The 27917-nt window shown below is 46.5% G+C and overlaps 1 protein-coding gene across 1 annotated transcript; it reads left to right on the top strand.

Annotated features, from left to right (window-relative positions):
• Positions 1-1459: 1459 nt before the first annotated feature.
• Positions 1460-6050, top strand: LOC129824019 (uncharacterized). The gene is made up of 2 exons (XM_055883291.1): positions 1460-1503; positions 3324-6050. Exon 2 carries the CDS (start codon positions 3567-3569, stop codon positions 6048-6050), a length of 2484 nt encoding a protein of 827 aa, XP_055739266.1. The 5' UTR covers positions 1460-1503; positions 3324-3566.
• The last annotated feature ends 21867 nt before the right edge of the window (positions 6051-27917 follow it).

Genomic DNA, 27917 nt, shown 5'->3' with positions numbered 1-27917 from the left:
GTTTACCACAGCTCTCTTCTTGTCCTGGGTTGACACTTTCACAAACGCGCACATGTCTTTCTGGCAGAACACGGGGCCTACCCTAGACCCCTGGCTCACCAAGGGTCTTATCTCGCTGGGGGACATTGCAGAAGAGGAGAATATCTAGGCTTCTGTCGCCTATCGGTTAGTGCGAACCCGAATGACAACGGTCCACCTTGGTGTTGAAGATGAGATTGTCTCCCCAGACAAAGTCCTTGTCAAACTCGACAAGTTTCCGGAGCGCGAGACTAGAGATGTGTGTCACGGTCTCCACTGTGCAATAGGGAGGTGTACAGGTTACAGGGAAGCTGTGCCTTTCGCTCTTGCTTTGGGTACGCGTCAGCTCGAATATCAGTTCCGATAGCCTCATAGAGTCCGACAAGGACATTTGGAACATGCCACGTAAGTAGGCTCTAGTCCTGCCTTCGTCAACATCGCTCTCTTTAGCAGGTGTAGACGAAGCGCCTTTACACCATTTACAATGTGCACTGTTTACTATGACAATTACGTGTTTGGAACTGACACGGAATAAGCAGTGGCCATCCCACAGTAAGCTGCAACACGAACCTATAAGCCCTCCTGCCACAGTACACTTATCACTTTCAATAACTCCAGCCACGGCCAGGTATAAGTCTCCGTTTTTACCAACAGCGGAAGATGGCAGAACGGGCTTCCTCTTCACCTTCTTGTTCTTCGTCTCCTTCTGGGTGTTATTCTCAGCAGCTTCCATCATCGACCGAGGGTGGTCGAGTCAGCCTCCCAGAGACAGGACAATGGAATAAGAGGGTAAGGGTTAGAACTGACCGGGATGACGCGAACACACAACCTCAGACTAAGAGGCGAACCACTGTCTGCTACAGTCACCATCAGGCTACCCCGGGTGAGAGGCGAGCATCCATTTCCATTAGTAACCCTAACATGCCCCGCGATGGATATTCAGAGTCCTCAGAGGATGGGACCCCGAACGACGGTTCCCCTGACACAAGAGCTGCATCCAAGAGAGGATATTCTTCCAATATGGCAGCGGACGCTATATTCCACATGTTCCCTGAGCCCGTGGAGCAACAGGATCAGGAGCTGTACAAGCTCAGCGAGAATGACCGCTTCTTACAGAAACAATACCCCATGCTGTATATGAACCTCAACGCTAGCGAGTATCCCGCCATAGTCGAAGTACAGTACGAGAATGAGGGTATCGGTTGTCCCGTGTGCGAATTAGACAAGAACACATTGGACTCCATCAAAGTGCTGAAGTCCCATGAGGTGAAAGGCTACCTCGACTCTTACAACCACAGGTTCACAGAGCAAGTCAACATTCATCTAGGCCACAGCATGAGGGATGACAATGTCATAGATGTTTTACAGAACATGTCCGTGGACCTGATTAGCAAATCGTACTCGCTAGCCAATGCCGCTTCTCTACGCATCATGAACCGCATTTTCGTTCCGGACCACGACGTGGCTAAGGTTCACAATGATGCCGTTAACCTGTCTAGGATCAGCGCGGCGCTAGCGGCACACCCCCCCCCCCCCCACTGAAAAACCAGTGCCGCGAAATTCAAAACAATTTTTTTTTTAAAATATTTAACTTTCACACATTAAAGTCCAATACAGCTAATGAAAGACACAGATCTTGTGAATCCAGTCAACATGTCCGATTTTTAAAATGTTTTACAGGGAAGACACAATATGTAAAGATGTACATCTATTACCTAAAAACACATTAGCATAATCCACCATCTTTTATTTGTCCACCAACACCAGTAGCCATCACCAATTCGGCTAAACTAAGATATTTATAGCCCCTAACCAACAAAAAAACTCATCAGATGACAGTCTGATAACATATTTATGGTATGGGATAGGTTTTGTTAGAAAAAAGTGCATATTTCAGGTAGATGGCATAGGTTACAATTGCACCCACCATCACAAATGGACTAGAAAAACTACTTAGAGCAACGTGTTTACCTACTTACTAATCATCAAACATTTCGTAAAAATACACAGCATACACGAATCGAAAGACACAGATCCTGTGAATACAGACAATATTTCAGATTTTCTAAGTGTCTTACAGCGAAAACACAATAAATCGTTATATTAGCATAGCACATAGCACATAGCAGCCCAGCATTGATTCTAGCCAAAGTGAGCGATAACGTCAACATCGCCAAAAATATATTAATTTTTTCACTAACCTTCTCAGAATTCTTCAGATGACACTCCTGTAACATCATATTACACAATGCATATAGAGTTTGATCGAAAACGTTTATATTTAGCCACCAAAATCATGGTTAGACAATGTGAAATTTCGCTCAGCTGGTCAGAAAATGTCCTTGCGCCACTTAGACAGTGATCTACTCTTATACATAAATACTCATAAACGTGACTAAAAAATATAGGGTGGACAGGGATTGATAGACAATTTAATTCTTAATACAATTGCGGAATTACATTTTTTAATTTATCCTTACTTTTCAATACAGTTTGCGCCAAGCGAAGCTACGTCAAAAAACATGGCGTCCTAAGCCACTAAAATGTTTCGACAGAAACACGATTTATCATAATAAAAATGTCCTACTTTGAGCTGTTCTTCCATCAGTATCTTGGGCAAAGGATCCTTTCTTGGGAGTAATCGTCTTTTGGTGGAAAGCTGTCCTCTTGCCATGTGGAAATGCCAACTGCGTTCGGGATGAACTGAAAAGCGTGCCCAGCTATTCACATCGTTTCAAAAATAAATGTCCCAAAATCGCACTAAACGGATATAAATTGCTATAAAACGCTTTAAATTAACTACCTTATGATGTTTTTAACTCCTATAACGAGTGAAAAGATGACCGGAGAAATATAACAGGCTAAACTAACGCTTGGAACAGGAGAGGGTCGGTGTCCTCCACGCGCGTTACGCAGCAAGAAAAGACTTGCTAGCTACAGGGTTTTTTCATTTATAGGGCCTGTGAACGCGCAATCGACCCCATTGGAATCGTCATCACGTAAAGGCATCCAGGGGAAGACGTAAGAAGTGTTCGTATAGTCATAGCAATAACAGTGCCCTTTTAACTGACTTCAGAACAGTGGCCAACATTTCTGAAATCTGACTCCATGTCAGGGAAATTGCTGTAGAATGGGCTCTGTTCCACTTAGAGACAAAATTTCAACTCCTATAGAAACTATAGACTGTTTTCTATTCAATAATAATAATAATATGCATATTGTACGATCAAGGATTTTGTGGGAAGCCGTTTCAAAAATTACCCAATTAGCATAAATAGTCTCAACAGCGCCCCCATCCCCAACAGGTTAAGCAGTTCATTGGTCTTGCGTCTACATGTCAAGCCTTGATGAAATACAAGCACAACGACAATGACAGGGTTCCAGCGCCTAATCCTCTGTTATAACCCTTTCGGCAATAATAAGGTACTATATATAACCTTACCATATCGTAGTGTGACTGACTGTGTTATCCTAATGTAGTTTATGCAACAGAAAGATTTTACATTTATTCTGCCTGGAGCCCTTCACCGAAAACCCCAAATAGCACCATGGGGCTCCTGATAGTGATCTCACTCTCATGGCTCCCATACCTCATCTGCGCCCCTGTCAACAACAGTGATCCTTACGGATATGCTCCTTACGTTTGGATCACGGCCAGCTCATGCAGCAGACAGACAGGCTGGTGTCAGGGTAGGAGCCAGAGCGGCTTCGCTTTAACCGTAAACAACTACACAAGAACTAGTGACAGATGCACACACTACTGCCCGGGGATGATCTACGCCCACTGGAGACCCTTACGGGAGTCGGTGGCCGATCTCAAAAAACATCAAGCCGAAGGCTCCATACTTGGCGCTTATGTTAAGAGGTTGGACAGGACCTCCTGTCTAGTGGTCCCAGGGGGGTTCGATTGTTCAGACCGCGTTGTTGTGGACACCCCTTTGAACAAGGTTTCAATTCTACTCCACGCCACACCTGCTAACAGAGACTATTACTTCGGCGGGGACCCCATGGCAGACTGCGGGCCCGATCCTCAGTGCTCAGCTTACAAGCTGTTGAGGAGGACGCTACACGCCCCCGACGCAAGCAGAATATGGCCCGAGACAGATGAGGTCCTTACAATCCGGAACTCACCTTACGCGTGTGTTCTCACCTACATAGGCCTCGGGGACTCCGAGTCGATAGGCACATGTTATGCGCAACTGGGGGACAATTGTTTTCATTCCAAAGGCAACCGGTTCTGCATAGCCAATTCCAGAGCACCTGGACTGGGCATAACCAACGCAGATAGTGCCGCATCGGCGCCCATTGCCATCTGTGAGGTCTCGAGTGTCATGAGTCTAAGGAATCGCGACCCCGCATACAACCCCACTGCTACAGAGATCAGGGACTTTATCACACCCTCCTCCTGTGATGCCACCATTCTCTCTCTGAACCGAGCCATTTACAAGTCAAACTTTCTATCGGTAGAGCTCGACGTACACACGTTCTACACGGTGGCAGAAGCGAGCCATGTAATCATGAAGGTTAAATTTGACGAGTGCCTCATTCCCATAGCATCCACAAGCCGAGATCTTCCCCAGGTCGTGAGCACCGTAGCAGAAACGCTATCCAAGGTACGAGTGTCCACGCACTCGGCCGCTATCATGCTGGACGCTACTGACTGGGGTACGACTGAGTGCCAGGGGTTACAATGGCAAGGCTCGAATTTCACCAGGGTTGCAGCAGATCTCGCATCAGCCCTCATCAGAGAGGGGTCGGTGAAACTATTCCTCAGGCTGCCCAGGTCCCACAAGCTGTTGAGCACCATAGACCTCTTGCAGCTGGGCTCGTTCGACGCTTTCGTCACACCCCAGGGGTTGGTTGACGTGAATAAACCTGGCCACTGTCAGAACATGTGGGCGCCCGGGAGCGGAGACGACACCTCGAAGGGGGTTATGGCATACCTCTTGACTATGCTAAGGCAACAGGTCAGGGCCAACAAGGTAATCTTCACACTGTCTCTTACAGGGGGACTGAAGATTAGGCCGCTGGAAAATAGGGGTTCTCAGCAGACCGAGATAATGGGCGATCTATCTTTGGCTGACATGGAAACGAACACTGTGTTAAACTGTGAAGAGAACCTAAGCACCAAGTGCTGCTCCGGGTCCAGTGCAACTCTGTGGGCTAGGAACCTGATGGTGAACATCACCGTGACCACTACTTCATTCGAGATGCTCAAGCGGTTTCCCGAGCTGGTGGCGGTCGCGTTCGGTGTAAACCAGTTTGTGATTTCCCCGATTGATTCCGATTTCAAACGAGGCGTTCGATCCGACACCCCAGGGATACTGGGTATCACGTCGGCAGTACACAGGCTCAGGGACTGGAAGAGGCAACAGATAGCGGCAGGCATATCTACTGTCCCAGCAAAGTCTAGCGACAGAAGCAGGCGCTCCGCTTCTGATGTCAACAACTCAGGGGTGATGAAGTTGGACGCCGTCCGCATCCACATCCCGGAAAACCAATACAAGGACCCGGCCTCTGGTTCAAAGAACTGTCTCGACCCCCAGTACAACATAGGTTTGAGTAGCACGATTGTGTGTCCCGGGCTCATAGCCGCTCACGGGGCTTTGGGTATATTCAAGGAGCCCCACAGGGAGCTCTACAGCACCAGCTACGATAAAATCTACATAGCCGATTTGTACAAGCTCGAGTCGTGCACACCGGGAGAACCCAGCAACAAGGCCGCTATCTCAACGACACCTCCTCAGGTCGCAGTGAACATCAACACATTCATCCCCACCACAGATCTTAACCACTATATGGTAGGCATCCTGGATTCGGCACGCGTTGTCGAGTATGCGCCTCCTGTGAACAAGGTGTGCACCGCATACAACACGGGGGACATCACACACAGTATGAACTTGGTGTGGGTGGACGACGGTTATACTGTCGACAAACCTGTGGTTGAAGCCAAACACGGTGTGATAGTGAAACCCGTACAAGCTCTGTACTTTGTCTCCAACTTCACCCCGGGCATGACTATATCAACCTGAATGTGAGTTGTGTAAATTACGACGTGAGCTCCCTACGACCCTGTCTGATTGCCATATGCGGCGGAGACAACAGTTGCAGGAAGGACTACGGGAGGCTCTGCAACTCGGCGCACGAGATCATCAACGACGCTCGCAGGGCCGGAGAGCTGATGAGGGAAGGACTCGAGGAGCTAGCTGTACAGGAGAAGAAGGCTAGGATGTACGAGCTGCCTGACAACGCTCCCTTCCCCTGGCTTGACAAACCACAGGGAGGCAGCGCTAGGCGCAAGAGGTTTCTTGGTATCGTGACAGGATCAACAGCCTTAGGGTTGGCGTGGCACGTTTCTAATAGGGTCGACAAATTGGAGGAGCAAATGGACACGCTCAAGAACTCATACGTTTTCGTGTCCAAAACCTTAGTGGAAGTGAGCAACAAGCTCGACTCCAACATAGCCCTAGTCAATGGTAGGATCGAGGACCAGGAGAAGAAGATACAGAAGAATAACGACATCGTCAACAGCAACTTTGCCATGATGAGGGACGCAATGATGAGGAACACGGAGGCCGCTTTGCGTGACACCAACATCAAGTTCTCAGTCATGGCCAGTTATCAAATGTGGTATGCTCAAATGCAGAGCGTCACCCATCAGATGACGCAGGCCGCCATGCACACCAAGTTCATGACCAGAGGAGTGGAAAATTGTCTGAGGCAGATAGCATCGAAGCGCTCAGGCAGTTGCCCCAGTGGCATGGCAATCATGCAGGAGCACCCAGGCCTGTCCGAGTTTCCCACGGTCGGCACAGCCCTGTACAAAGACAGAAAGCTTTTCATAGCACACTCTATCCCGGGGACCGTTAAGAAGACCGTAGTAAGAGGGATCATACCCATGCCCAAGATGAGCACGGACGGAGTCCCTTGCTGGCCAGACTACAAAGTATGGTTGATAGATGGCAAGTATTACGAACCGTCCGACTGTTATGGCAAGTACTGTCACAAACCCGAGCTTCACGAGAGGTACCTGAGATGCGTTAAGGAACCAGGTGAATGTAAAACAGTATGCTCCCCTTGTCACCGAGGTATTTGTTACCAGGATAAGAAAGTCACTTGGATGGAGGGTTCTGCCTCCATAGAGATCGAGTCTCCTCCGCTGAAACCCTTCTCAAGGCCGCACATATCGGACGGACCCATGTCTTTCTCAGAGTTGGTGAAAGACAGCATTCCAGAAATGTCTGAGCTTGAGTTGCTGCGTGCCATCAACACCAGCGTGAAGCTCATGGACGTGAGAGACGACCTGGATAATATAACAAGAAACCTACAAGAGTTTGACAAGCGGTATGATGAGATTACGGCTAGCAGGGTAACGTTCGGAGGTTGGCTTTCAGGATTTGCCAGTGATGCGGCCCTATGGACATCTGTAGCTATTCTCATGACGTGGTCCACGGCGCTATCATTTGGGATCGGGTACATGTTTTTATTTGGTGGTGGTGGTGGTGGTGCAGGTGGCGGTGCAGGTGCTTTAACCTGTCTAGGATGAGAGTGCCGCTAGCGGCACTCCCCCCCCACCCCCACTGAAAAACCAGTGCCGCGAAATTCAAAAAAAATATTTTTTTTAAATATTTAACTTTCACACATTAAAGTCCAATACAGCTAATGAAAGACACAGATCTTGTGAATCCAGTCAACATGTCCGATTTTTAAAATGTTTTACAGGGAAGACACAATATGTAAAGATGTACATCTATTACCTAAAAACACATTAGCATAATCCACCATCTTTTATTTGTCCACCAACACCAGTAGCTATCACCAATTCGGCTAAACTAAGATATTTATAGCCCCTAACCAAGAAAAAAACTCATCAGATGACAGTCTGATAACATATTTATGGTATGGGATAGGTTTTGTTAGAAAAAAGTGCATATTTCAGGTAGATGGCATAGGTTACAATTGCACCCACTGTCACAAATGGAATAGAAAAACTACTTAGAGCAAAGTGTTTACCTACTTACTAATCATCAAACATTTCGTAAAAATACACAGCATACACTAATCGAAAGACACAGATCCTGTGAATACAGACAATATTTCAGATTTCTAAGTGTCTTACAGCGAAAACACAATAAATCGTTATATTAGCATAGCACATAGCAGCCCAGCATTGATTCTAGCCAAAGTGAGCGATAAAAGTCAACATCGCCAAAAGATATTAATTTTTTCACTAACCTTCTCAGAATTCTTCAGATGACACTCCTGTAACATCATATTACACAATCCATATAGAGTTTGATCGAAAATGTTTATATTTAGCCACCAAAATCATGGTTAGACAATGTGAAATGTAGCTCAGCTGGTCAGAAAATGTCCGTGCGCCATATTAGACAGTGATCTACTCTTATACATAAATACTCATAAACGTGACTAAAAAATATAGGGTGGACAGGGATTCATAGACAATTTAATTCTTAATACAATCGCGGAATTACATTTTTTAAATTATCCTTACTTTTCAATACAGTTTGCGCCAAGCGAAGCTACGTCAAAAAACATGGCGTCCTAAGCCGCTAACATTTTTCGACAGAAACACGATTTATCATAATAAAAATTTCCTACTTTGAGCTGTTCTTCCATCAGTATCTTGGGCAAAGGATCCTTTCTTGGGTCCAATCGTCTTTTGGTGGAAAGCTGTCCTCTTGCCATGTGGAAATGCCAACTGCGTTCGGGATGAACTGGAAGCGTGCCCAGCAATTCACAGCGTTTCAGAAATAAATGTCCCAAAATCGCACTAAACGGATATAAATTGCTATAAAACGCTTTAACCTGTTGGGGATGGGGGCGCTGTTTAGACTATTTATGCTAATGTGGCTAATTTTTTAAACGGCTTCCCACAAAATCCTTGATCGTACAATATGCATATTATTATTATTATTGGATAGAAAACAGTCTATAGTTTCTATAGGAGTTGAAATTTTGTCTCTAAGTGGAACAGAGCCCATTCTACAGCAATTTCCCTGACATGGAGTCAGATTTGAGAAACGTTGGCCACTTTTCTGAAGTCATTTAAACGGGCACTGTCGTTGCTATGACTATACGGACACTTCTTACGTCTTCCCCTGGATGCCTTTACGTGATGACGATTCCAACGGGCTCGATTGCTCGTTCACAGGCCCTACAAATGAAAAAAACCTTTAGCTAGCAAGTCTTTTCTTGCTGCGTAACGCGCGTGGAAGACACCGACCCTCTCCTGTTCCAAGCGTTAGTTTAGCCTGTTATATTTCTCCGGTCATCTTTTCACTCGTTATAGGAGTTACAAACATCACAAAGTAGTTAATTTAAAGCGTTTTATAGCAATTTATATCCGTTTAGTGCGATTTTGGGACATTTATTTTTGCAACGATGTGAAAAGTTGGTCACGCTTTTCAGTTCATCCCGAACGTAGTTGACATTTCCACATGGCAAGAGGACAGCTTTCCACCAAAAGACGATTTCTCCCAAGAAAGGATCCTTTGCCCAAGATACTGATGGAAGAACAGCTCAAGGTAGGACATTTTTATTATGATAAATCGTGTTTCTGTCGAAACATTTTAGTGGCTTAGGACGCCATGTTTTTTGACGTAGCTTCGCTTGGCGCAAACTGTATTGAAAAGTAAGGATAAATTAAAAAATGTAATAACGCAATTGTATTAAGAATTAAATTGTCTATCAATCCCTGTCCACCCTATATTTTTTAGTCACGTTTATGAGTATTTATGTATAAGAGTAGATCACTGTCTAAGTGGCGCAAGGACGTTTTCTTTACCAGCTTGTCTACATTTCACATTGTCTAACCATGATTTTGGTGGCTAAATATAAACATTTTCGATCAAACTGTATATGCATGTTGTAATGTGATGTTACAGGAGTGTCATCGGAAGAATTCTGAGAAGGTTAGTGAAAAAATTAATATCTTTTGGCGATGTTGACTTTTATCGCTCACTTTGGCTAGAATCAATGCTGGGCTGCTAATTGCTATGTGCTAAGCTAATATAACGATTTATTGTGTTTTCGCTGTAAGACACTTAGAAAATCTGAAATATTGTCTGTATTCACAGGATCTGTGTCTTTCGATTCGTGTATGCTGTGTATTTTTACGAAATGTTTGATGATTAGTAGTTAGGTAAACACGTTGCTCATTGTAATTATTCTAGTCCATTTGTGATGGTGGGTGCAATTGTAAACTATGCCATCTACCTGAAATATGCACTTTTTTCTAACAAAACCTATCCCATACCATAAATATGTTATCAGACTGTCATCTAATGAGTTTTTTTGTTGGTTAGAGGCTATAAATATCTTAGTTTAGCCGAATTGGTGATGGCTACTGGTGTTGGTGGACAAATAAAAGATGGTGGAATATGCTAATGTGTTTTTAGGTAATAGATGTACATCTTTACATATTGTGTCTTCCCTGTAAAACATTTTAAAAATCGGAAATGTTGACTGGATTCATAAGATCTGTGTCTTTCATTAGCTGTATTGGACTTTAATGTGTGAAAGTTAAATATTTTAAAAAAATATTTTTTTTGAATTTCGCGGCACTGGTTTTTCAGTGGGGGGGGGGGGGGAGTGCCGCTAGCGGCACGCTGATCCTAGACAGGTTAAATTAACTACCTTATGATGTTTTTAACTCCCATAACGAGTAGAAACATGACCAGAGTAATATTACTCCCTCCACTAATGCTTGGAACAAGTGCGGGTCGATGTCCTCCAGGCGCATTACGCAGCAAGAAAAGACTTGCTAGCTACAGGTTTTTTTAATTTATAGTGCCTGTGAACGCGCAATCGACCCCATTCAAATCGTCATCACGTAAAGGCATCCAGGGGAAGACGTAAGCAGTGTCCGTATAGTCATAGCAATAACAGTGCCCTTTTAACTGACTCCAGAACAGTGGCCAAAATTTCTGAAATCTGACTCCATGTCAGGGAAATTGCTGTAGAATGGGCTCTGTTCCACTTAGAGACAAAATTTCAACTCCTATAGAAACTATAGACTGTTTTCTATCCAATAATAATAATAATATGCATATTGTACGATCAAGAACTTTGTGGGAAGCCGTTTCAAAAATTACACGATTAGCATAAATAGTCACAACAGCGCCCCCATCCTCAACAGGTTAACTAACCTTACAAAGAGGCGGTATAAAATGTTATAGACACCAAGACCCTTGTAAAGCTGTGTATATACTTGATCACCCTTTGTCTCTTTGCCTATCTATGCTTGAATAAATGTCCTAAAGACTCTGTGTCCTTGTGATTGTGTCTTTTATGATATGAAAGTAGGAATGGTGGGAGAGGTAACAAAGATAACCACACTGATTTCCAAACCGCTTCTTTCATTAAACATCTTTATTACACGTTATTTATTTCACTTTACACAATGGTCTGTCTATACAATCGGACCAATACATTGTTATTATACACTTTCTGTCTGTAAAGCTCACATGTGGTCACAGGTGATCTGTATTCAGATCAGAAAGTCATTGAAACACGACAACGATCTTGGTGTGGATATCATGCCTATCTCCCGATGGTCTGTAACTAACTGGCATCAGAAACACTGCCACAGTCCCGGACGCGACAACTCCTCCGCCTGAGCGCAACACGACCGATGCGTCTCCCCTTGAGATAACCAAATCGGCACGTTCCACAATTGCCAGGTCTGGTTGCTTCTCAGGGATCACCATCTCTTTCGGTGGCTGGAACCACTCGCCCGAGTGTTTCCCAAAGAACCAGCCCCCGGGGTAGACTGACGTGCATTTGTTCAAGCGAATGTAGTGATCAACGATCATGGAACCCTTGACATGTATGTTGCGTATACTCCCGTTGACATCAGGTTCGATCTTGATATAACCTGTTCTGTTCATAGGCAGCTCTTCTGGGTCTTCTTTCTCTTGGGCCAGTATAAAATTAGGTGCCATGACCAGTACACCGTGTGAGCTAACGGCAGGGTCATCTTTATCGGTATAAACAACCAGGGCGCCATTAGCCTCTGTGTCATAGTGTAAACCCAGGCCCTCTCCGATGTCTTTGTCAAATTTAGCCAAGGTTCCCCTGGAAATGAGCACTCTGCCCTTTGATGTTAAATGTTCATAGTCCCCGAAGCGAACACTGGTGCCATCTCTGGATATGACAACATCGTTTTTGGATGATTCCATCTGGTCATCTGGGGTAGACTGGTAGCGTTGTGTTCTGCGCAGGTTTGAATGGATTACATTTGTGAAATCCCCTTCGATTTTCATATTCTCGTACAAATGTGACACAACCGAACCCTCCTTGTTGTTCGCGTTGTCGACTAATACATCCATGAACACTGAGCCATCATAGACAGTCCGCTTGGCCTGATCACATTCATAACTTGTGTGAGACATGGTTCTAGTCCACTGTGTGTTGACAATCTCTACTGCTATGGGATCCTAAGGAGCTAACAGAGTGTTAAGTGTACAGTGAATAAGCTCTGTTGATCACATTTATAGCCCCAAGCCTCTCTAACATAGGCTACAATATCCACCCGTGGGCTGACTATCACATACACACAGACAACATAATAAAGCTCCGGCTGGACACATGAGCCACGCTTGGATAGATAGAATTGGTCTCGGTTGGACATTTGAACTCGGTTTGGAAAAATTATCCATGGCCCCGTTAGAGACACGAGCCACGGTTGGATAGATAGAATTGGTCTCGGTTGGACATTTGAACTCGGTTTGGAAACATTATCCATGGCCCCGTTAGAGACACGAGCCACGGTTGGATAGATAGAATTGGTCTCGGTTGGACATTTGAACTCGGTTTGGAAACATTATCCATGGCCCCGTTAGAGACACGAGCCACGGTTGGATAGATAGAATTGGTCTCGGTTGGACATTTGAACTCGGTTTGGAAACATTAGCCATGGTTGGATAGATAGAATTGGTTACGGTTGGACATTTGAATTGGGGTGGGAAACATGAGCCACAGTTGGATAGATAGAATTGGTAAACATTATCCATGATTGGATATCTACGGTAGCTCCTCCTCCCGTTCACAGTCCCATACCCAGAATGTGCTCAGTCTGTCAGTGACTGGGCTAGGGTGAACATCTCCCTTGGCTATTATTTAACTTTGTCAAAGTTTGAAGATTTTCAAGTGCGAGGTAGAAACCCGGAGCCCATGGCCCCCACCTAGGCCAATTCAGGCCACATCGGTGCCTCATGTGGGTCTCGGGATTCATTGTTGGTCAAGGTTGGATAGCTTTTCAAATCAAACTTACCATATGGGACCAGACTCAGTTAGGACAGAACAGGGTAGGAAAGGGTAGAGTAGGAAAGGGTAGAGTAGGAAAGGGTAGAGTAGTACATAATATGATAGACACCCTTTGCCTGTTGAGAGCTATCTACGGTTATACTCACATCATTACTGGATGCCAAGAAGTGAGCAAAGGAAGAGCCCTTGTAACCGGGGTCGAATCTGTAGATCCTATTCTCTGGGTTACCACAAATGGTCACTGGTTTCTCTGTGTGTTGAAAAGACTGCAGGTGCTGGAGTTCTTCCATGGCGCTCTCCACGCCAACTCTCAAGGTGTTGCACATGTGTTTATTCTGGGCCTGAACCATGATGTTGATATCGAGGTGTAGGAGAACAGCCGCTAGTAACAGCCTCATCATTAAACTTTTTCCACACTGTCTCGGGGCTAGGCAAAGTGTGTAAGGGTTGGCATAGCGAGAGAACTCTCTCTCCACCTGGTAAAGGTGACCTAGGGCAGGGTTGACGTGATCATAGTTCTCTGAGCCCAAAGGGGCTAGGCAGAGTTTCTCAAGCAGAGGGTGTTTATACTTGAAGAGAGAGTCTCCAAATTGACTACTGGTAACACCCAACACCACGCCCCTGAAGAGTTCTATCTGAAACGGTTCCATACGCATTCCTTTGACTTGGAAATATTCAAACACCCTATCTATCATACGTTCAAACCGGTACATCACGGAGTTTGACTTGTCGTTCACCGACGCGCCGTACAGCTGTAACTCGAGCATCCTCGCTTTAGCACGCTCCACCCCGAGCTCCTTTATTAGCGCAGCTTGTGCAAATCGGTCTTTTATCAGTCGATTGTACTCGGTCATTCTATCGGTATTCATTCGCTCCCTTTCTCTGTTGATATCGGCCTTGGAGAGCCTGGCTCTCACGCAGTCGACAGCAACCCCGATAGGGGCAGACCTAGCGTTATCAATGGGGTCGCTCACCAACTCACTGAGTAACCACGAGGTCTCGCTGGGGTTTGAGGACAGCGCTCGGTGTCGCGATCGCAACCCTGTTGATGCGTTACACCCAGAGCTTAGCTGGAGCTCGGGTGAATCCGATAGTGTCATACTGTGCCCCAGTGAATGCATCACGGACAACATTTCCATGTGTCACACGGGTAAGGAGCAATCTAATCCCTCGAAATGGACCGTACTAGAGTTTGTGTTACCGATGAAAATTCACTTCAGATACTGTTGGCTTTTCTCGGGTGTGCCCTGCCACACAGCAAAGCGTTTGTTTACCAGACCGGAACCGTTAACCGATAGAGAATTGCTCTGGGTTAACCGCACTCTGATGACAGATGACGAACCGGAACTGTGCAGTCAGGTGTGTTGTGACAAGATCGCTTTACAGCAGGACATCAAAGCATTCTGGTTGACGACTGATGGCCGACTGGTCTACGTGGATAGACTCTCTGAAGATATCAAGTTCCGCCGCCTAAGACTGCAGAACCTGCGAGTGGCATTGTCACTGTGGACTACCATGAGGGCCTCGGGCTTGGCTCACGGTAACCTTATCGGAATATGCGGAGAGGCCGCCCGTCTAAGCAAAGGCAACTTCTATAACCTATACACGAAGTACCCTCTCCCGATTAACACCGACGGTGAAAAGAACCTTTCAATAGAGATAATGTGGGTGGCAGAGAAGACAATTGCCTCAAAAGAGATAAGGAGTGGTGGGGAGTTACTCCTGCAGCTGCAGCCTCTCTACTCTGCCTATTTCAGCTTCATGAAGGACACGTCGTGCGTTTGGGTGCTGAGTGGTTGGTGCAACAGGACTGTTGCGAGGTTGAGTCGTCGCTGAACCTCAGAAGGAACTGGATTACAAGGATTGTCATTAGATTGGCTCTCTTTCTGGCTATGCCGTGAACAAGGAGCAACTGGGACACAAAGCGCGGTTGGAAAAGCCTGTCGACGCGGGAGATGTAGACGGAAAGGGTTCCCGGTCGGATGCGTTACTTCAGGCCAGAGTCAATTGAGAGTCCTTTATCTGGGCATGTGGAGAGTACTCATATTAGAAAGCTGACTAGCTAAGACAAAAGGGTATATTAACTAGCAAATAGAATGTCAACACTGGGGCAGATTGAAATCAGGACAGTCAGCGCTGAACCAAGCACGATAATGTTTCCCAACCGGTCCAGGGGAGGCATCAGGCGAAAGTTACCTAACTACGCAGCTGGAAAGAAAGACCTGGCTGACGGTTGGGCTGCACAGATGCTCTCACGGAGGTTTGTCACCAAGCAGAATGTGAACGACGCTATTGCAGCGATGCGAGACAAACCTGTCGGGTATTACATTTTCATAAGGCCTGACAATATGGAACAGGACAGGTTTGAGGTGCTGGTGAGGCACCAAGATAAGACTGTTCGCTACAACATCCTTCCGGACGACGACTACAGCGCATACATCATGGACACCCTGGAGGGTGTAGAGATGCGGTACAATAGTATATCGGAGCTTGTAGAGCAATGGGACGACAGCAGCGACGACTACGAGATGATCAGAAACATGGAGCTGGACGAGAATTATTCTGGATCAAAGACCAGTGACACCATGAACGAGTCCCAGGGTGCAAAGGGTTTGACACAGCAGCGGGAGAGGCTAGACAGCGTGTGCAATGTAATAGGGACCGTAAAACAGTCAGATCGGACCAGACCCCCTCCGATCTACAGAACCCAGAAGCTGCAATACTACCGCAACACTGCGACCGGTGTCAAGGAGGAACCCAGCCCTATGAGGGTGGAATCAAAAGATCCGAGATCACAGAGTCATGGCAGCCTAGACAGCGTGTACAGTTCCCTAGCAAACGTGAAACTGTCTGACCGTTGCACACTGCCCAGTATTCACAGAAGTCGTAAGGTGCTTCTGCACCAGGACATTGCTCCTCAGGTTGAAAAAGAACACGTGAACCCGGTACAGCATGACTATGAGCAGGCTGAAGGTACAAACAAGGATGGGGACTCAGAGTGCTATGAGGTTGACTACTACCAGGACGAGTACTATGATGTCAATCCAAACACTGTTACCAAGGCTAAGGTTGATTTTGGAGCAATTGGGAGAATTAGACGAGCAAACCCATTTCAGTAGCCACATCATTGCCCCCACTTGATAGAGAACACATTGTTTAATTTTACAGACCATGTATTATGTGTACAATAATGTTTGTACCTGTGTGTGTGTGTATGTGTATGTGTGCAGAATAAAGACAGAACCGTAATACATTTGCTACCTGGTGTGCTTTATTATCAACACAATTGTTATATGGCAGATTGTTTAGGAAATTTCATTGTGGATACAATAGCTAATGCCAAAAAGTGTGAGCGATCACTATTCTATGGCTTTCACGGCCTCTTCAGCTAGGAGCATCAGCTTGTTATCGTGATAAATCCAAAGTTTTTGTCATGCCCGGGTAGTGTATTTTGTCTTCTCCTATGCCTAGTCCGACACCGGTGTAGTGTGGTGGTCCTTCTCAGCGTGATGGACATCATTATCATTGTATGCGGCTAGAGCCTCTTCACTCAGAGCGTCCAAGGCTTTCACGGCCTGTGCCGCTAGGAGCATCAGCTTGTTGTCGTGATAAATCCAAAGTCTTTGTCATGCCCGGGTAGTGTATTTTGTCTTCTCCTATGCCTAGTCCGACACCGGTGTAGTGTGGTGGTCCTTCTCAGCGTGATGGACATCATTATCATTGTATGCGGCTAGAGCCTCTTCACTCAGAGCGTCCAAGGCTTTCACGGCCTCTGCAGCTAGGATCATCAGCTTGTTATCATCTTGCTGTAATATATAATCGTACATGTCTGCCTTGTCCATAGGTTGCATGTTCGCATGGGGTTCTGCTAGGATAGTCTTCATGGTCTTGAGAACACCTTCCAGGTTACGATCAGTATTTTCTAATAGCTCATCATCAACAAGCACCGTGGGTACATTGATACCAAGGTAGCCTGTACAAACGCAGCACTGAATATCAATAGCCTGGTCATTGTAGCGTTGTAGCATCACAAGTCCGACCTGTGCACTTGTTCAATAACAGTTATTGTAATGTCACCATAGCTCCGAATCGGACAACTGATACAACGTTAGGTCTGTTACTGAGTATAGAACGTGAGGACGTGCCCAGGGCTGTTCTCTACATCCCGACAATACTAATTTCTTCCAGCCAGCTCTGGTGGTCGCTTATGTGACTCTCACCTTATCTTTCGTCTACCACCTACGGTCTGTCAGAACCGCATTTAGGGAACTAGGCAGCTCTTCGCTGCCACTGTTAGATGGAACACATTGATTCACACGGTTCGAAAGACTCTAACGGGTTCGGTGACTCTCAGCAGGACACGGGTATTAACCTGTTGGGGATGGGGGCGCTGTTTAGACTATTTATGCTAATTGGGTAATTTTTGAAACGGCTTCCCACAAAATCCTTGATCGTACAATATGCATATTATTATTATTATTGGATAGAAAACAGTCTATAGTTTCTATAGGAGTTGAAATTTTGTCTCTAAGTGGAACAGAGCCCATTCTACAGCAATTTCCCTGACATGGATTCAGATTTCAGAAATGTTGGCCACTGTTCTGAAGTCAGTTAAAACGGCACTGATATTGCTATGACTATACGGACACTTCTTACGTCTTCCCCTGGATGCCTTTACGTGATGACGATTCCAATGGGGTCGATTGCGCGTTCACAGGCCCTACAAATGAAAAAACCCTGAAGCTAGTCATTCTTTTGGAGCTGCGTCATGCGCCTAGAGGACACCGGCCCGCTCCTGTTCCAAGCATTAGTGAAGGGGGTAATATTACTCGGGTCATGTTTCTACTCGTTATGGGAGTTAAAAACATCATAAGGTAGTTAATTTAAAGCGTTTTATAGCAATTTATATCCGTTTAGTGCGATTTTGGGACATTTATTTTTGCAACGATGTGAATAGTTGGGCACGCTTTTCAGTTCATCCCGAACGCAGTAGGCATTTCCACATGGCAAGAGGACAGCTTTCCACCAAAAGACGATTGCTCTCAAGAAAGGATCCTTTGCCCAAGATACTGATGGAAGAACAGCTCAAGGTAGGACATTTTTATTATGATAAATCGTGTTTCTGTCGAAACATTTTAGTGGCTTAGGACGCCATGTTTTATGACGTAGCTTCGCTAGGCGCAAACTGTATTGAAAAGTAAGGATAAATAAAAAAATGTTATTCCGCAATTGTATTAAGAATTAAATTGTCTATCAATCCCTGTCCACCCTATATTTTTTAGTCACGTTTATGAGTATTTATGTATAAGAGTAGATCACTGTCTAAGTGGCGCAAGGACTTTTTCTGACCAGCTTGTCTACATTTCACATTGTCTAACCATGATTTTGGTGGCTAAATATAAACATTTGCGATCAAACTCTATATGGAATGTGTAATATGATGTTACAGGAGTGTCATCGGAAGAATTCTGAGAAGGTTAGTGAAAAAATTAATATCTTTTTGCGATGTTGACTTTTATCGCTCACTTTGGCTAGAATCAATGCTGGGCTGCTATGTGCTATGTGCTATGCTAATATAACGATTTATTGTGTTTTCGCTGTAAGACACTTAGAAAATCTGAAATATTGTCTGTATTCACAGGATCTGTGTCTTTCGATTCGTGTATGCTGTGTATTTTTACGAAATGTTTGATGATTAGTAAGTAGGTAAACACGTTGCTCTAAGTAGTTTTTCTATTCCATTTGTGACGGTGGGTGCAATTGTAACCTATGCCATCTACCTGAAATATGCACTTTTTTCTAACAAAACCTATCCCATACCATAAATATGTTATCAGACTGTCATCTAATGAGTTTTTTTGTTGGTTAGGGGCTATAAATATCTTAGTTTAGCCGAATTGGTGATGGCTACTGGTGTTGGTGGACAAATAAAAGATGGTGGATTATGCTAATGTGTTTTTAGGTAATAGATGTACATCTTTACATATTGTGTCTTCCCTGTAAAACATTTTAAAAATCGGACATGTTGACTGGATTCACAAGATCTGTGTCTTTCATTAGCTGTATTGGACTTTAATGTGTGAAAGTTAAATATTAAAAAAAAATATTTTTTTTGAATTTCGCGGCACTGGTTTTTCAGTGGGGGAGGGGGGGGGGGGGTGTGCCGCTAGCGCCACGCTGATCCTAGACAGGTTAACTAATATCTGCTCCCAAATGTACCTCCAAGGTCTAGACAAAAGAGGAGTTGGGAACAATAATGGCGAGCAAGGTTAACAGTGTAGGGGAGCAAGGCACCGGACAATACGCTGGGTCGATAAGGGATGCCAACGTGAAACGACTGGTTCAAGCTTGGATAGGGCACACGCCTGCTAACCTGGACATGTCTTTTGAAAGGTTTCTGCTCATGTCATCACGGGAAACGAATGCCTTTGGTGTTGGGTTCGCAACAACGCACAACGAAATGATCAAGAGGATTCTCATTAGCTATGCTGGCTCTGTCGATATCATAAATGCCTTGTCTGGAGTCAGGAACACTAGACAAACCAGTCAACTCGGGTACGGAGTCGGGGACACTAGACTCCACAGTCCACTCGGACACGACCGATACAACGGCGACGTGGATCGACACGGTGCCTCTGGGTATGACTATGATGACGAGGATAGATTGTACGCGGAGGAGTTTGACGTGGACGATGATCTCGCAGACTACATCACTGAGATGAGGCTTCAAGAGGGGTTGAAACGAGGCCATGCTAGTCAAAGCAGAACACATCAGTGAGCTTAGCTTCTAGTAGCCTGGCGACCTTGGTGCTGGGGGTTCAACAGGTACAGTGAATGTGCAGGTTACACTACCCGCTTTTTTTCTATTATTAACTACAAGCAAACCGATAAGGACCAGTACAACTCTCTGTTATAGATCACACAAGGGAAAGACTCGATATGGAGAAGATTGACACCCGTATAAAAGCGTTCCTAGATAGGTACGGTCATACGAATGACAGTTCCAAGTTCCTGGGGATGAAGTTTCTAGTTTTTACAGCTTTGCCGGTGAACGCTCTACGTGCCATGGGTGTCACTGAGAGGTTCATATGTGACCATACACAACTTGTACAAACTCTCACCCAGAAGTGGCTGGGGCCACATGTTCGGATGCTGAAAGATGAGCAGGTAGAGCAAGTACAGCAGCAACAACAAGGAGAGAGGAAAAATAGACCATGGACGCAGGAGCACAATCGTGTCACCGCACGCTCCACAAGCCCTGATTTTGCTTATCGCACTCCAGCTGTGCCAGCTGATACGGTATATGCCACTTATCAGCAAAAGCCCGGGGACAATTGCTGCGGACACTCTGTGAGAGCTAACCATGTGCGGGATCAGAGCCCCGAAGCAAGGTGCGCTAAACCATCTCAAAGCAAACAGCAGCTGAGCTCAGAATCTAGATTGGATATGCGGTCTGATGTTACAAAGGGCATGAACCAGCCCAGGTCTGATGTCAGAAAGGACATGGGCCAGATGAGGTCCGCTGTGGAACTTTGGGGGTTAGAGTAGCACTAGGTCGACATATTAAACCAACATGATCGGAATCATCCATGTGACAAGACAAACAGAGTGCTCATTCCTCCAACCATGGGTAGGATTTGAGAAAAGGATGGATGTCTCACCAAAAAGGTTTAGATAAAAGGCAGTTGGGTCAGGAAAGCAGACCTGTCCTGAACAGTTTCCTTTGGTCTATATCATATTTAAGAGCAGACTCAACTCATAACACACTAGATCCTAATCATTTGGTTAAGGCTCACCCTTCTGTTAAAGCGTTTATCTGATCTGAGTGAAAGCCACTCGAGAGGTGCTGCCTGCGTCGCTCACACCAGCCGTGCCTGATACAGGACTCCGCTACCCGCAGCTGTAATGAACTATACCACAGCCCCAGTCTCAGCTCTAACCCACACCCCGACCAGCGGCTCCACAACCGGGACCCACTACCCTTACCTCCTCACGAACTGAAAAGAAGTCTAGCCCTCTCACTATACCAAGTCACAGCACGCTCACGACCAACCACCACCCTTTGCAGTTTTGTGAGAACCCAGACCATTGCAACCCTGTCCTAAAGGATATCCTTGACATGGATTATGCGGATGAACAGCTTCGAATCTACCACAAAGGTGACCGGGATACTGACGAGGATGACACTTATTACGAGGAGTCGTACGAGGACGACACTGACACTGGGGATGAGGGTCCCTTCGTGGAAGAAGAGGAAGAGTGTTATTGGTCAGACCCAGACATTGATCCCGCTCTCAGATACTACCTCGAGGATGAGGCTGCATACCGACGTGGTAATGGCCTAGACTTCTACGACGTAGGTGACGGTGGTGTTTGGTATAACCCTGGTGGATGCATCAAGTATGAAGGAAGAGCAACAGGAGTTGTTTTTGAAGAAGAATAACACCATTGTTTGCAAACCCTTGTGCTTATACATTATAACCTCAGATAGCTAATAATAAAGACACTCTCCATATCATTTTTACACATTGGGAATTGTTTATTGAAGCACTGTAACCTCCGATTGCTACTAATAAAGACACTCTCCATATCATTTGTACACATTGGGAATTGTTTATTGAAGCACTGTAACCTCCGATTGCTACTAATAAAGACACTCTCCATATCATTTGTACACGTGTGCATTGGTTGTTTATTGAATCACTTTGCATGTTGATTGTTATAGATACTTGCTACTTGTAATAAACCTCACCACCTAGGCTGATAGACGTTTCACCGCTGTATATCTCGTCTCTGGTGTGGCACAGAAGTAAGAACGCTGAAAGCATATCGTCTCTGGTGTACTCTCCCTGTACAGACTTCTTGCCACCGGTTGTCACGATGCTACCTTTCGCTGACTCTGCGATGGTTACCATTGCCATTTCTTCTCTCAATTTCCCCAGTAGCATTTTCCCCTGCTCGGCGTGCGCCTTGTCAGTGAGCCTATCCCCAGGTAGGGCTATGATGTCGCGTGTCTCCAACACACCAGCCATTATATCTGTGGCGACATTAACTCCCTTTCGCGAGCGCCTATACATGAACACGTCCATGTTGGAGCCCATCTTGTTGCTGCAGCCAGCACCCTTCGAGGTTCCCATGGTCGACTCGATCATCCTAGTGTTTTTAGTGGCCTCGGATAACACTGCCCATCCCAGGGACATTACCGTGTCACAGTAATACAGGGTTTCTCTATTGATCGCAAACACCGTACTGAGAACCATGGCGAGTTTGGTCTTGGCACCAACATGCTTCCCTAGCATGTACTTGTTGTTGATATGTGACCACTTGCTGTAGAACAGGACCTTGAACCCCGAGCGTACTAGGGTGTTCTCGATTAGATGTTTGACATCGACCAGTGCGTTGACGTAGGTGTTTTGTTCAAATACCACGATAACAGGTACTTCCTTCCACATTACTCTGGGCATCACCACTTTCAGGAGTCTGATGTGAGCACTTAGAAGAGCGGCGTACACACGAGTAACCTGATCCAAATCGCGTATCTCCAGTTCCTCCAGGGCCATAACCTGAGAGAAAAGGATAGAGATAGTACATTAGAGATATCAGTTATAAACGCATTGTTATTGATAGAGCTATTGCGGAAGAGAAAGCACAAGAAAGACTCTAGCCACTATGTTGTGTCCAGCTTGCACAGCGGCTCGTGAGGCCGTGGCAGCATTGATGACGGCTCCATGGGAGTACCTCCTTGCTCAGTACGAGTTCATGATAGTGTTCACCTCCTTCCAGCGCAACATTATCTTCTACTCTAGCATGGATCACGGCCAGCTCAAAAACCTATACAGTCAGATGGTATCGTTCTCACCTGCTAGGATACTCATGATCGACACCTTAATCTCAGTTTACACCAAAGGCGGACTCGGTAAACACCTACAATGTGCTTCCTTCGATGTGCCCTGCGAGTTGTCGAGGACTATAACACTTGCCATAGGCAACCAGGTCCCGGAGCAGTTCATACACGAGTGCATCTCGAGCTGTCACTGGAAGGGGTACGGCGATATGGCGCTCGCGGCGTTCGCTTCAGCCGAATCAATTCGCAGCGGACCCCTTAAGTACTTGGCCGTTATCAAGGAGAGCCTAAGGGAAAGAGGATCTCTTCACACCATCATATCTCTAGCGGTTACCGGGTGGATGGTGAAACTCTCAGACTCCGAATGCACATGCGGCACCTGGGGTCAGGCCGTGGAACTGATCTCGTGCTTCGTACCAGACACCGAGACAACGTTGACGATCCAGGACGAGGCTCGTATAAGAGCTTACATTTGCACCCTGTTAGACCTGAGTCCGCCTCCAAACACATCGTTTCGCGGCGGGGAACACAAGAACTTAGATTACGGATACATGTTTAGAGACCTTCTGGTATCGGTCTTTGACTCGGCTGACGACGTGACAACTCACCACTAGCTTTCCGCTTGTCAACTCCACAGCACAGCACACGCCGGCACAGGATTTAGAGCCTCCTCCGAATGTTGGGTCGAGACACAGGTACGCTCTGACCACAGACGCACGACTCATATATTCCAGGGTGACACTGTATTCGACAGGAACTTGTTTATGACCGAGGGCTCGAAGGGAGTGGTGTTGTCCGTCTTGGTATCCGTGGACGAAGTGCTGCTGCTACCGGTGACTTCGCTCTCGAATCCTTTCGGCGTGACCATGTTCATCAGATGGTTGTCTACGGATATATGTTGTGGACAGTACACTCCGAGGCAGAAGCAGGTCGGTCCCGGTTCCCTTTCGTGATACCTACACTTGAAGCTCTGCGACACAACGTGGTACGCGGGCTCCCCGTCATCCCCGCGGATATCCGCCACTTTGTTCAGCCACGGAGTGTTGTTGACATGACTTGTGATGTGCACTTGCTTTCGCCCTCTGAATGCAATGTTCGGCAGCACAGCCAGTAGCACCTTAGAATTGACAAAGCCCACTTCGTCCACCAGAATGAGATCGGCGCTCTGTCCTCTGCTGGCCTGGGAAGAGACAACATATGGAGAGATGGGAGTGGTTACGCTACACTGTTGTCATTCAAGATAATAACACCGGTGATTGTACGGTTCATATTCTCAAGAAAGAGAGTGGAGAGGAAGGTGAGGAATTAGAGGAAGTGGACAGACAGAAGAACAAGAGCAAGACGATAAGGAAAGCAGCGGAGAGGAAGTGGACAGATAGAAGAACAAGAAGAGCAACAGCAAGACAATAAGGAAAGCAGCGGAGCCCGATAGTCAGCGGACCCGGGATGAACCACTCACACATAGAGTTAATAGAGGATCCCCAATGGGTGTCCTACTGTGTTGAGAACGAATGCTCTTTCAGAGATCACATTCAGGGGTACGTGTGCAGAACACACTGCAGCAGACACGTGTGCTCAGGTTCCAGTTGCTCCTTGATACAAACCATGGTAACTCGAACCCGGTATCAGACTGGGTCCTTTGGAGCTTCGTGTCCCGTTGCGGCTCTGCTCGTGTTTCACAAACCTGAGTTGGAGTTCAGAGGTCCGTACTACATACCCGATAAAGGGGATCCTGTCGAAATGGGTTATGGTGCGAAAGAATACCAACCGGCGAAGGGCGTATGCTGCTCGGAGGGGGACGGTAACCATATAATAGTGAAAGCCAGCCTGTCTGTCGTGGTCGCGTTGTTCTCAACGGCGTTGTCCGAAGGATTCCGTAGTCAATATGATATCATCGACAAGAGTCAGGGCGTGAACACTTCGGCAGGTACCCCGTCCTTGCCATGGATGGCAAAGATATTCGAGCTGGCTGAGGTGATAGAGCTTAAGACCAAGCCCGAGCTGCCTTGCTCGCTAGATGTCTTCGGTTGTAAAGGAGGCCGTGTTGAAGACGGCAGTGTCCATATCTACCCTGTTCAACTCGCGCAGAGACATGATCAAGCGTTTCATGAAGAGAGTAACGTGCAGGTACAACGACAAACACGCAAAGAGAGCTGACTTTTATACCATGGTGGTAATGTTGGCGCTATGTTTTTTCCCATATTTAAAGCATCGTGTACTGTGTGACCTATTTAACAACAGGACGTTGGTGATTATGTGCTTTGACAAGACTCGTACCAGACACAACCAGTGGTCTACACTCTCGACTCATATCCATCTGCACGTCAACCAGCCCGAGTTTGTAAACAGGGTGCTGTCCAACAGCCATCTCGACAGGGGGCTGCCGATTGTGGTCACTGTAACCTTGGACAAGTACATGGCGGAAGCTAGCTACTCTGACAGAGACGCTGCTATGGCTCACATCCAGACTCCCGGAGACCGCGGGGATCGACTCGAACAATGTGAGGTTACAAATGAGCCTGAGACGGGAAAGGTCTCCTCGCTACACGAAATCAAGCCTAAGCGACTCATGGGGAAAAGGAGGATACCTTGCTCGGCTGGATATTACGAAACACACGAGGGCAGAGTGGATGGGAAGGTGATGCGTTTAAAGCGGCAATAGCAGTGGCAATCCAGGCCACCTTTGCTCTGTGTATATGTTGTCAATGCTGTGGTGTTCACAAGGCATGTGTTATTCTATGTCCACTGTACAATAAAAGTGTTTTCACACCCATTACACTATGTCTACTTGGTTGTTTAATTCATATGAGGGAACTTAGTAAAGGGAAATGAATGGAAGCCATTGATTCATGTACAGTCATTGTACTTTATTCAGATATTGCTGCATAGATATAAACAACACAGGTTCACGTCTGGTGTCTGGTGTCCATAGTGTCAAAGTGGTACAGGTGATTCATGGGGTGGTCTTTCACCCGGTGATTTACCAGACCTTTTCTTCTTCTTTTGCATGCAGACGGGTCTTTTCCAAGTAATTGTAGCATTACTCTTACGTTGTTGCTTAGGGCGCACAGCCTGCCGGCTCTGCCGACTCTGTCTCTTTGCCATGTAATCGCAGAGTAACGTTTCGTATTTGTCAGCAGAGCATTTTGAGCGCTCCGAGTTGTACTTTTCCAGTGCCTCGCGCTTCCACTGTAAATTGACAATGCTGGTTATGGGAGCGTCACCGAACTGCACCAGTGCGTCGTACGAGTGCTCGGGGCCGGCTCTGATGACTCTATCGGCGAAGTCTCTCCTGAACGCTATCCCGCAGTGCAAGCAGTTCCAAAACTCGTGAGAAGGGCATGTATGCCGAGGCTGCCGCTCCCGGACACACGGAATGCGTTGTATCTGTGAGCTCAGGCTCTCGGGACAATCTGAAGCCAACATGATCTTGGTCAAAGACGTAGATGCCTTCACAGGCCATGTCCTTTGGTGAGTCTCCCATTCGTACGTATCCATGATCCAGCTGTCGAAGTGTACAGTAGGCAGTGATGTGGGAGAATAACCATATGAGAGAAGCTATCTTTCTGTTATAGGTGGTAGCTTGTACGGTTTTGTGCAACTGTAGCTCTACCCCCTTGTCCAAGGGTAAAGCGATCATAGAGACTCTCTTGGACACGGCTATATTCTTCACCAGACCTGAGGCAGTCTGTATAGGGAAGCCCGATGCTATCAAGTGCTTGAATAACACGACTCTCAGCCGTGCAGTTATATCTCAAGTTGTATCTACGGACTGGACCTATCATCGCCATGCACATGTAAGAGAGCAGCTTATCGTTGGTGCCTGTGGAAGCTGTTGACCTTAGGTTCATTCTCAGATCTTCGACTTTCAACAGAGCCCTGAGGCTGTCCAGCTCCGCTTCGGGGTACTGCCCAGACAGGAACTGGGCTCTCTCCCGACTCCTATTCAGAGATCCGTAAAATTGGTAGAGGCAGCGCAGGGGATAGGAGCTCAGATATCTAGGGGCCTCTAGCTCCTCCAGTGTGTGGCTATGCGATTGGAGTTGGTGGAATATGTCTTTACCCAAAGTCTTCTGCTTGGTTATCTCATCACGTCTCTTCAGGGACTCCAACTGCTCTAGGAACTTGATGGGTTTCAGACTTTCACCGGCGCATCGGTCATCCTTGGTGGCATCGGTTAGGAAAACGCTACCACAGGGTCCGGCTCGCACCATTTCGTCGTTGTCGTCGATCCGGAGTTGACACGAGTCCGCGGCTTCTACGGGGATGTCTTTCTGTCCGAACATGAACTGCTCGTGCCTGAGCGTGAAGTGGTAGCACATAATCTTCCTCCTCACTTCTTCCCAGGTATCGACCGTGATGTCCGTTTCAAATAAACACTCGGGACACTCCTTGGTGTCCATAGCCAGCTGCGGCACCATTGGGTACCGGAGCATTAGCGAAAGGAAGTCCTGCAGCGAATCCAAGGTGTTGAGGGACTCTTCGTGAGAGCACGTCATGACATCTCTGCCCAGCTTCGCGTACACACTGACTGCCTCTGACAGTGTCAGCGGTTGATTTGGGGTACCGACTATGGTTTCTCCCTTCTCTACGCCTCGGCACGTGAGCCACACTGTGTACTCGTTCACCTGTTTGTCACAAGGGTCTTCGGGTGTCGACGACGACCGCTTGGGCTCCTCAAATGAGTCTAGGAATTGCTCCAGTTGTGAGTCAATCTCTCCCAGTAGCCTCGCTCTGCACGCCAAATCGTACAGCTTGATCACTG

Source organism: Salvelinus fontinalis, chromosome 2, assembly GCF_029448725.1.
Source record: "Salvelinus fontinalis isolate EN_2023a chromosome 2, ASM2944872v1, whole genome shotgun sequence".
Taxonomy (NCBI): domain Eukaryota; kingdom Metazoa; phylum Chordata; class Actinopteri; order Salmoniformes; family Salmonidae; genus Salvelinus; species Salvelinus fontinalis.
The sequence above is the reverse complement of the archived record's forward strand: the minus strand, read 5'-3'. Positions and strand labels throughout refer to the sequence as shown.

Coding starts and splice junctions, on each gene's coding strand:
- LOC129824019 (XM_055883291.1), top strand. CDS start 3,567: ATGGGGCTCCTGATAGTGATCTCACTCTCATGGCTCCCATACCTCATC.